The sequence below is a fragment of the Elgaria multicarinata genome, chromosome 2 (genome assembly GCF_023053635.1).
Source record: "Elgaria multicarinata webbii isolate HBS135686 ecotype San Diego chromosome 2, rElgMul1.1.pri, whole genome shotgun sequence".
NCBI lineage: Eukaryota > Metazoa > Chordata > Lepidosauria > Squamata > Anguidae > Elgaria > Elgaria multicarinata.
The window spans coordinates 134278985-134290918 of NC_086172.1; the positions used below are offsets into that span (position 1 = coordinate 134278985).

The following is an 11934-nucleotide window of genomic DNA, read 5'->3' on the forward strand; positions in this document are numbered from 1 at the left end:
ACACAGGCTAGCCTACCTCTTTGACACTGATGTATGCACAGGCCATGCCCCCTTGACAGTGTGTAATAGGCATCAGTCTGAAGGGGCCAATGCATGTAGATACATGCATGTAGGCCTCCATCCACAGGAACCGGAATCTATCGACCAGAGTTCCCATTCCTGTGGAGGGAGACCAGTGTATGGATAGGTATACATCAAGGAAAGCTAGATGACATCAGGGGGCATGGCGTCACTCCTGATGTGGCCATGCTTCCTTGCAGCAAAAGGGACATGGCCACACCAATGGAGCTCATTCAATTCCCATCAGGCGCATCAGGAGGAGGATCCTCCTGATCCATCTGCTGGGAACCAATCTTGCTGGATGCAAGATTTCTACCATTGGAGAATATTTCCACCCAACGAAGCCACTTCAACTACTATGTGCTCCCCTGGATCCCATGGGGGGAGGATGTGGCATAGGTGAAGCCACCTGGCCAAGCTGGTGGCTGGAGAAGCGGTCCTCCAGCCTTTCTGCTCAATCCCATGCAGTGATTTCCCCAATAGAAAGTCTAATTCACACAGGCAAGTCTGTGATTGAAGATAACAGCAAGGATTCATCACCTTCCAGGATTCCTCCTCCCTGGGAGAATCCTGAAAGGTGACAGGATGGTTGGGCAGCCTTTGTGGGTCTTTCCCTGGTACACGTGCACAGCCCCAATCATGTGTTGGGGGGCACCAGCGCAACCTAGAGTCCATCAGAGCCCACTCCCATTTCCCCAGGTCAGGAAATGGGAGTGGGCTCTGCAATAAAAACTCTCTTCACTTCCTTAACAGGACATGAGCTTAAATATATGATTAGAAAAATAACCGTTTTTTTGCTGGGATGTATCATTTTAAACAAGTGAGGCAATCACATCTTTGAAAACGTATCCATATACATCTGCAAATAGAAAATTAGCTTATCAGAGAGAAGGCTCAGTTAAAAAAAGTTTCCTGATCTCTAATAATAATAATAATAATAATAATAATAATAATAATAATAATATTTCTTGCCCGCCTCTCCATTTTGATCGAGGTGGGGTAGAACAATAAACGATAAAATACATAATACTCAATTAAAACATAATATATATTGTTAAAAACATCCTTTTAAAAACATTTTTAAAAATCTTAAAATTCCACTGGATAGGCCTGCTGGAAAAGATCAGTCTTTATAGCTTTCTTGAATGCTAGTAGACTGTTAAGTTGACAAGTCTCCTCCGGCAGGCCATTCCACAGTCTGGGAGCAGCAGAAGAGAAGGTCCTCTGGGTAACTTCTGGGTTCTTACTAGCTGAAGTAGATTTTTCCCAGAAGACCTGAGTGTGCAGAGTGGATTGTACGGGAGAAGCAATCCCGCAAGTAGCCTGGACCCAAACCATGTAGGGCTTTAAAGGTGATAACCAACACTTTATACTTTGCTCGGAAACTAATTGCAGCCAGTGAAGAGATTTTAAAACTGGTGTAATGTGGTCACCCCTAGGTGTACCGGTGACCAGCCCAGCTGCCATATTTTGAACTAGTTGACGTTTCCAGACTAGGCACAAAGGTAGCCCTCTGTAGAGCACATTGCAGAAGTCAAGCCATGAAGTTACCAGCGTGTGCACTACTGTCTTTAGGACTTCTAAAGGGCGTAGCTGGCCGTCGCATCTATCTGGGCTATCATTTGGAGCGACGGATCCAGAAGCACCCCCAAGCTGCGAACACAGTCTTTCAGGGGGAGTGTAACTCCATCCAGAACCGGTTGACACACCTCCAAACCCAGGTTGTGGCCTTTGACAGTGAGCACCTCCGTCTTGTCTGGATTCAGCTTCAGTTTTTTTCCCCTCATCCAGCGCATCCTAGGTGCAAATGTCATATGGGGTGGACTTGGCAACTTTACTGACCCTTGTCTCACAATCCTAGCTTCTAAAAATCCCCCTGGCTGTCAACTCCTGCCCTGACCCTTCTCCCTGGGTTTCTCTAAGCCTAGATTCTGTGTGGAGAACTTTCACTCTCCCCAGCTTGAATTAGGATCTTTTTTCTTCACCATCCCTCATTTTCTCAGGTATCACCTTGACTTATTTTACTGATTATATATGTAAGCTGCTTCAGGCATATTTTGGCTAAGGAGCGGGATAAAAATACTTTAAATGAATAAAATAATAAATCATTTTCAACTCTCTGTATAATTTTTCCTGTATCCTTCTATAGGGCTGTTCCTAGTCATTTTGCTGCCTGAAGTAGAGCAGTAAAAGGTATCCCTGTAGCTGAGGGTAGATTGGTTGTTTTGGCGCTGGAGGTATGTTTCAAGTGGTGATTACAACCACTAAAGAATCAGGCAGGAATTATGTAAAATAAACTTCTTTATTTAACAAATGATGCTTCCAGCTCCTCATGCTCTGCCTCCCACATGCTCTGTCTCTGTTCTGCTATGCTGAGTCACTTCCTGATAGCTTTGCCCTCTGTAAATGCCTTCCCTCTGCATCACCCAGCTGTTGCTCCTGTCTGCACTACCCCAGCTCCCCTACCTAGTTCTACAGAAAATCTCAGAAGTTACTCTTCCCCTCCCTGGCAGTAAAACTACAGTAACGATGGATTAAATAACTTTCATGACACCCCAAAACAGCTGCCTGAGACAGCCATCTCACTCTCCCTAATGGTAAGGCCAGCCCTGTCAGCTCCCCTGGATCCCAGTGACCTTTCTTTGCTGTGCAGTGAAGGTTTTTTTTCTTGGATTGCAATTTTACTGAATATGTGTAAGGGAGGGGTTATAAGGGCTTGTTAGCATAGCATAGGGGGGAAAGCTTTTGAGGCATAGAAGGGGTTATGGGGTGTCTGTGTGGTTAGAGCCTAGTTGGGGGAGCAATGGGGCATGTAGGAAATCAATATACAGAGGTGGTGGTATTATTATTATTATTATTATTATTATTATTATTATTATTATTATTATTATTATTATTCCACCTTTTTCCCAAAACTGGGACTCAAGGTGGCTTTACAAATTAAAACATGTACAGTTAAAATAAACAGAGATATACAAAAATTAAAACAATAATTAAACAACCTACAGAGGTCCAGACTACTCCCCAAAGTCCAACTGGAACAAAAAAAGTTTTAGCCTGCCTCCAGAAACACACCAGGGAGGGAGCCAGTCTAGCTTCCCTGGGAAGGATGTTCCAGAGGCCCAGGGCAGCCACCAAGAAGGCCCTCTCCCACGTTCCCACCAGGTGTGCCTGTGATGGTGGTGGGACGGAGAGAAGAGCCTCCTTTAGATGCTTGAGGTATGGGAAGCTTTAAGGTATGGAAGATTGTTACTTGGGGTGGGGAAAGTATGATTTACTGTATTAGTCATAATTGTCCTGCACTTGTTCAAACTGTATGTATTCCTTATAAGAAATTAGGTGACTTGTCAAAGAGTTATCAAAAGGCATTGTTGTGGTTTAGGCCATGGCTAGACCAGGCCTATATCCCGGGATTGTCCTGGGATCATCCCTGTGCATCCAAATGACACACAGGGGATCCCAGGAGCAGGCAGGGATGACACCTTCATTTGCCTGGGATAATCCTTAGGTCTAGCTAAGACCTTAGAAAATCCCTGTGTCTTGAGAAAAGAGAAGTAAACTAGGCAGTTGACCACATGAAAAGCAGAAGTGGTGTCCAGTTTAGCGACGAACAAGTACATCAGAAAGGATGAGACATTTTGGGAAGAGGATGCCTATGTCAACCAATAGACTTAAATGTTTTAAAATAAATTAATATGTATTAGGAGGTAGGTCTCTGATTTTGAGAAGGGCTTTTAAGTCTGAACACAGAGGAGGAGATGTCTTTCCTCTGATGAAAGGTTGGTGATTGTGTGAAACTTTGTCTTTTCTTTAATAAAATACATTTAATTTTAAAGTTTGAGTAGATGTTTTAAGTTCTAAGTGTAATTTGGGTGAATGCAAACATTCTGTCTTGAATCCCCAAGCATATCTGCACCTCTGACACTTAGGCTAAACTGAGGCTATTTGAGATGGATGTGCCTGTGTATTTAATACCGGGAACCCTCAAATTTTAGCCTTTTAGTTTTCCCCCCTACAGTAGCACTCTTTATCATATCCTCCAAGGCTCTTACTACCAACAATTAACACATTTTAGACTTGTGCCTTCTTCACAATTGCAGCCTGCTTGTTCAGCTTCCTCTCAGTCTGGCCCAGACAACGGTGGTAGTGGTGGTGTGAAGGTGAGCAGCTAGAGCAGCTGGTGACCATGGTGGTCAGAAGACAGAGCCATTCAGTAGGGGGGGGGGTGTCCACTGAAAGTGCCTGGCCCAAGGGCCCTCAAAAAGCTAGACTCAGCACTCATGCATTGGTTTCTAGTGGAAGTTGGGTAAATGGCAAACACTTATAGGCTGAGCCCATGTTGTTGTTGTTATATTTATATCCCGCCTTTTCCCCAGTACTGGGACTCAAGGCTGTTTACAAGATTAAAACATGTACAATTAAAACATATAAATATAAATTTACAAAAGTTAAAATAGAATTAAGCCTGCAGTAAAATTAAACACATTTTTTAAAAATTAAAAACAGTAACTGGTTAAAAAAAAACCCAATACATTAACACAGGTCTAGAGTAGTTCCAAAAGCCTGCCAGAACAAAAAAGTTTTTGCCTGCCTCTGAAAGTGTAGCACAGAGGGAGCCAGCCTAGCCTCCCTGGGGAGGGAGTTCCATTGCTTTGAAGCAGCCACCCAGAAGGCCCTCTCCCCATACCCATCAGGTGTGCCTGGGATGTTGGTGGGACTGAGAGAAAGGCCTCCCCAGAAGATCTCACAGCACAGACAGGCTCATATGGGAGAATACAGTCTTTCAGATAACCTGGACCCGAGCCGTATAGGGCTTTAAAGGTGATAACCAGCGCTTTGAATTGTACCCAGAAACAGACTGGAAGCATGGACTTCAATGAGAGCTGGAACCCTGCACAGTTGGAGTCCTAGGTCCCCTGGAAGGCTACACACAGAGACCCATGCATGTAGGCATCTTTGGATTGGGTCTCCACACTCAATACATAGACACTGGGGCAAGAACCAGAAAGCTGCATGTCATCAGGGGTGGGCATAGTAGCAGGGTCCCTCTGCCCCTTTGAACATCTGGACCCCATCACCCACGTGGGACACTTAGCTTTTGTTCAATTGTGCCCATTGTGTAATACCTTCTATAAATTGAACTGTTTATTAATGCAATTATTGGAAGACACTTTACATTTAGGCAATTATTTAAAAGCACAGTGCTGCTAGTCACATGGAATTTAGGCCTCACAAATTCCTAGCACAAAATAAGAGGACTTGGATGCTAATAAATATTTTTACTATCTCCCAGGCCACAGCAGCAACAAGTGACAAGAGAGCCTCTGGAGTACTTACTGATGAGGAGAGGTTTCTGAGCTGAAAAGGCGACAGTTGAGTCCCAAATGCACTTTCTTGCAAACTAACTGATATCAATTGAGCTTGAGGGCTGTCATGAGATGCGCATGGTTTTAACTTTTGTGAACCACCCAGAGAGCTTCGGCTATTGGGCAGTATAAAAATGTAATAAATAAATAAATAAATAAATAAATAAATAAATAAATATTTTCCTTTCATGACAGCAACCCATGGCTTAACAAGAGCTAAGCATCTGCAATGGCTTTCTAAAATTCCCCAGACCTAATGGAATATGCTGGTTTTGATCTGTAAATCCTTAAGGCAGGTATGCAAAACTTGCATAAGCCATGACCCCACCCCCGTTTTGCACCCCCCAAGGCTGCCTTGAACTCACCCCCCACCCCAGCCACCAAATTCCCTTCCCCAGCAATCTGTATTTACCTGTTTTAATTCAGATGCTAACAGATGCAATTTCTTTTAAATCTATAGCTGCCATCCTAGGCACCAGAAGGGTATCTAGACAGCATCACTTTACCTTCTGATTACCACCCCCAACCCATCAGTGCTTCAAAGCGGCATGGGCTCTGTTACATGGCAGGAGTGAGAGTGAGATATCCAGCCTGGAAAATTCAAAGTGCCATTGTCACACAGCAATAATGGGCAGCAAATATCGAGAGAGAGAGAGAGAGAGAGAGAGAAAACCACCAAAACCATTTTTTGTTTGTTTGTTTTCTGGCAATTCTGCACAACATTGTAACTCTGAAAATCTGTAGCTGCTCATCTGCATTGCTACAATTCATTGAATTTGTGTGTTATACATAACTGTCCTTACTTTCATGCCAGAATTAGACTTTCATGTCGCCATGGTGGCCATTACTAAATACTGACCTAAAGAGCCCGCCCCCTGCCCTGTATTGCCGCACCTATCATGCACTGGGATCCACACCCTAACTTCGCCCACTCTCTTAATCCGAACTGAAGCCACCACTGAAATCCACACAAACAACCGTGGTGACCTCAGAACAATGTAAAAGCTTGCAGTACAATGACACATCGGAAGTGTGCAGTTTCGCAGGGAATAGCATGAAGAGGCTGTGAGCTGGCGGTTGCGCCATATAAACAGAGTGCAACTGCGAAGCCATGATGGAGCATATACAACATATACACAATCCCAAGGATGAGCGAAACAGAGGTAGGCTGAAAGATTTTTTTACTTATTAGATAAAAGTACATGGACATACAAACTGTTGAGAAGTACATAATGTCACATAACATTATGAAAAAGCAGAACCGCTTTGTTGTTGTTGTTGTTTAAAGAAAAGTCAGATTTAAATACATATGGTTTGATTTGAAATTCCCTGAAAGACAGATGGGCTGGTATTTTTCTTTTGAGAAAACCATTCATAAAAAGGCCTTTATATAAAATCTACATTTTCTTTGGTCTGAAGGTTCTTCTATGATTTTTGCATTGATAAACCACTTCCTCCTTATTATGTACCTTAAATACTTTACAAGTCTTGCTCCCAAAATGACCTGTATGGGAAGTTAAATTGCTTTGTGTGCTGTGTATCAAATACAGGAAGGGAAACAAGAACCAGTATAAAGTTCCCAACAGTTCAAAAAGAAAAGGAAGGTTTTTTTCCCTAAATACTTGTCAGAAATAGTTAGAGGAAACCATTCGGATCCTATGAAAATGACAATACCATTAAATATCTTTCTACTTAACTATTCACATTCCACACAGTGGAAATTATCTCCTGTAACTTAGAAATCAGACTTTTAAAAACAACCTACAAAGAAAAGAAGTCTGAGAACACCTAGATAAAATGAGTGACCTTGACGATATGAATAGACAAATTTGCGATCTGTTACTGAAGTGAGCAGAAAATACATTCACCCCAATCCTGCAAGGGAGACTTATACACAGAAGTCTTTAGAACTTCTATATGCATCATATATTATGCATATAGTATATATGCATATGCATTATGATGCATATGCATCATAATGCTTGTCCTGGCCCCAAATAGCTAGTTGGATAGGGCTTTTTATAAAAAGCAAAGACGTATCCCCTTGTTATTTTGTTTGGGACCACTGAACAGAAAGTAGCAGCAGGATACTCTTGTTTGATAGCTGTGGCCTCTAAACAAGAGTGGACCCTATATGTGTGTTTATTAAACCAAAATGGTATGTAGTAGTCTCCTTTTTTAATGGACTAGGTTTTCAGAGTACAGATAAATTAGTTTTATTACTATAATAGAAGCATTTCTGTATTGGGAGCATATTTGTATTCTCCTTGAAGGATAAGCCAGAAATGATCAACAGTATACAGAAACATTGTGACAGGGTTCACACAACACCACAAACCACACTCAGTGGTTGAGTGTGGGTTTTCATTGAACTGTGGGTTATTGTGTTGTTTGAACCCAGCTGCACTAACAAACCATGGCTTGTTAACCATGAACATCCCACACTCTACAACCCAACAAGAAACTAGGTGCTCTAAGGGCATCTTATTCAAGAAAAATAAGCTACCCCGCCGAAAACACGCTGGGTTCAGGCGACACAATAACCCACAGTTCAACAATAATCTATACTTCAACGACAACCCACACTTAACCCATACTCAACCACTAAGTGCGGTTTATTGTCTTGTGTGAACCCAGTCAACCTCTTGAAAATATCACACCTGCATGCACAAACAGGCAGTGGTCCATGGGCTTCAACAATGGAATAAAGCAAAATGTTACGAGATAACTTCCACACAAGCTGTGCAGTTGTTAGAGATTTGCCATAGGCTGGCCACTTGTTTGCAGCCAGTGTTTACAACCAACAACGGGGTAAGTAGTTGTCCATTCAAAATCCAACCACCCACCCCCAGAGCATGGAAAAAAGAGAGTTAGAGAATGGCTACCTTAATATGTATAAAACATAAGGGAGTCATGAGCCGCAGCATTCTACAAGAGGGTTAAACCACTCAGAGTGAAGCCTACATGTGAAATAAAGCTCATCTTGCTTATACTAAAACAACATGCATTGTTCATGTGAGTTAATAGTACCCATCCTCCACGCCAGAGGTAGAGAACCTGTGGCCCTCTAGAGGTTGCTGGCTTTCTACCCCCATCTGGCCACGCTGGCTGGGGAGAATGGGGCCTGTAATTCAACAACATGTGAAAGGTTACAGGCTCTTCACTCCTACTCTACACCATGCTCAAACGTTGTCTGAAATTTGCATGCTATGCGGAACACATTTTTCCATCACCGATGCTACACTCTCTGGGCTGTACAAAAGGCTAGGGCAGCACTAATGGATGCTATACCCTTGCTTCTAGAAGCCACTTGGCTCTCCTAAAATCTTCCACGTGGTTAATTCCAACAAAAGACAAAATTTGCAATGTGCTGGCTTTACAGAATTTGTACTTGGATGGACTATTTAAAGGGGTGTTAAAGCCAACCTCCCCCCAAGTTTACTGAATGCAAGTTGGGGGAAGTGGATATGTGCCCCCATCACTCCCATGCTGACTGCACACCCAAGCGGCCATGGGCTCTATGTTAGCAAGAAGCCCGATTGTATGTGAATAGGGCCCCTTTTCTGATTAACGTGGGACGTGTGAACACCGGGGAGTATGGCAAGGCAAGGCATCAGATGTGAGGAGGTCTGTTTTAACACCCCTTTAGCCATATACTCCCTGAAAAGTATCTATTATCTTAATTTACTGCAAATCCAGATCTCTAATAATGAAGGAGTTGGGGAAATGGATGAGCATTCACAAGGTTGTATATCTCCCCCCTCACCCCTCCACCTACAGAGAAAGACTGCATGCCTGTTGCATTTGGAATCACAAATGCATGTTTAAATGTTTTGCTTTGGACAGCTTGTACAGACATACAAAGGGTGTATATATACTGTATATACGTTCACAGACATATTGGTCAGTTACAAGTATTACAGATGTAGGACATAAGCCACCCTTAAAAGCATAATGATATAATTAGGAACTATAGTTAGTTCAAAAACCATACCATTCTAAGATAGATGTTGTTTCTTCAGAAATACCTTCCCTATATCCTATTAGTTCTTCCTTTCTTTGACCTCCTCTTCTTCTCCCCTCTTGCTTGCTTCCTTTTTAAATCCCTCTTCCTACGGCTGTGTTTTCCATCCGAATAAAGTTTGTCTTGTTTAAGCTTTCTTCCACTCAGTAATACTACACCATTGACTGAGTATTACCTTCAATGGATGTTTCTATAAATCCCTTTTAAACATTTCCTTTAAAACAGCCTCTCCCAACCTGGCAGCTTCCAGATGTGTTTGGACTACAAATACCATCCTCCCCAGCCATCTAACACATCTGAAGAGCACTATGTTGGGGAAGGCTGCTTTAGAAAGTACTTCTAAATCTCTAACACATTAATGCCCCCAATTGCAGCAGATATTGAAAATCGTGAGTCAACGGCGTAGATTCTGTTGAAAGATGGAAGTCACAAGTGCAGGAACCCCAGCACACAGGTGAATTAGTGAGATACTGAACCTAGGAACAGGATTACAGGTATAAGTGACAAGTTGCATTCCAAGTGGTAGTGTGACCTCCCCCCCCCCCCCCCACACACACAAATGCATGCTTTCATAGTTGCCATTCACCCTTCCAGACAGATAACATATGTTGCTTGCTTTGATTCTGTTTGGTTTATGTCCCACTCAGATGTATATAAACAGGTTTAGACACCTGTACTCAAGGTGGCAATGACAGCAGATGGCTATTCATCCACAGCACCTTCTAGTCCAAGTCTATGGATATACAGCGACATTCTTTAACTCGCTTGATCCTCTTTTTCTTCCTTGGGGGCTGAAGCTCTGGGCAGGTTAGTGTAATTGACACGGTGGTGAATTTCTTAGGCTTGCAGAAGGAACAGGATTGGAAGGAGCCTTCCTCTCTGCGGAAGTGCCTGGGGATGTAGAAGGAATTGCACTGGCCGTAACAGAACCTGTTGATAATGGTTTGGCTGTTGCAGCCTTCCTCGTGGATGGTTTGCTTGAGCGGCTGCGTTTTACACCAGTCCCGTTTCAGGTACTTTCGCTCTGTGACATGCAGGGCCTCTTGGCTCGACTCCAGCACCTCTTCAGCAGAGGGAGGTTTGCCTTTCTGCTTGCCACGGGGTCTGGAGCCTGGCGGCGGTGGAGGTACCGGTGGCGTCTGCGTCTGTTCCGAATCATTGGGCTGATCCTTGGCAGGAGGCGGGATGGCTCCTTGCGACCCACGATTCCTCTTACTCCCCTCTGCTGTGGGTAGCAGAAGTCCAAACAGAAGAAGCACGCCCACTGTAGAAACCGTGCAAGCCATCCTGGGAAGTGTGGAAAGGAACATGGTCAATTTCACATGCTATCAGCCAAATATTAAACCCCAGAGCTCCCTAGCATTTCTCCTGCTAGGCTTTTACCCAAACTTCTGTTCAGAAGCTAGACCAAGATCTGGTCTACACATGCAGTAGAATGAAGTGGTAGAATACTACAGCTGTAGAGAGAACTGTACCATTTGGGATCATAGCAGGAGCAAAGGATTAGAACCCCTCGCCCCATGTCCCACACACACTAGAGTCCCAGACCAGCTTAGGCCTCCACATGTTTGCTTTTCTTTACATAGGGCAGAATCCAATGGGATGCTTATGCTACCACCAAGTCTCTAAAGTCCTGCCAATTGTGTTGTGCAAGCAGCCCCCACCACTTGATTTCGTGCTTCTGGGGCAACCCAAAATGAATGGAAACTCCCAAAGGAGGCAGGTCGGCAGACCTCACATAAGGGAGCTCCGCTGACCTGCCTCCTTTCCAGAAATGAGGGCTTCCACTCGCTTGTGGACTTCTTGAGAGCACTAAATCTCCCTTGCATCACCAGTGGGTTCCATTTGCACAACAGAATTGGTGGGACCCACCACTTACAGAAGGGAATCGGCAGGGCAGAAAGAAATCAGTGAGGCAGAAAGGAATCAGTGGGGGCATAAGTGCCTCATTGGATTTTGCCCATATCTTGACTTCACAGTTTAGGAAAGACGTGGACAGAAAACGAGGTTTGTTGTTTGAGCAGATGGGCTACCTGAGAACAAACAGATTCTGAACCATTGTGAACACCAAGCAGTTCTTAAAGATGGCAGGCCTGCCATAGCAATGGAGTTGGGTCAACTGTGCTGATGGAAGTGGACTTTCCCATGCCCTCCTTCCCTCAGCAGCCCTTTGTGCCCCCTGAAAGTGCTACAGTGACAGGAGGTCCTGCCAAATGAGGTGATTTGTGGTGTGGGGCAGAAGTCAGAGGTCCCTTCCTCTCACAGAAGTCAGATTCCGAATCCAAACCATGATGTCTCCAGAACTACATGTTGATGCCCTATTTAAATATCAATTAAAAACAACAACAAAGTGTTGAGAAATTCAGATGAAAGAACAACACTAAAACTCATTCAAGTGTTACTGTTTTTGCATTTCTTGGTTTATGCTACCATCTTCATATTAGTTCAACCTGTTTCTTTTTAAATGTAATTTCCTTGTTTTGT

At 43.6% G+C, this 11934-nt stretch overlaps 1 protein-coding gene across 1 annotated transcript; it reads right to left on the reverse strand.

The window, feature by feature from the left end:
* Positions 1–9701: 9701 nt before the first annotated feature.
* Positions 9702–10766, reverse strand: GREM1 (gremlin 1, DAN family BMP antagonist). Its single transcript, XM_063118882.1, has one exon. The coding sequence runs from the start codon at positions 10758–10760 to the stop codon at positions 10173–10175; it is 588 nt and encodes a 195-aa protein (XP_062974952.1). The 5' UTR covers positions 10761–10766; the 3' UTR covers positions 9702–10172.
* Between the last annotated feature and the right edge of the window lie 1168 nt (positions 10767–11934).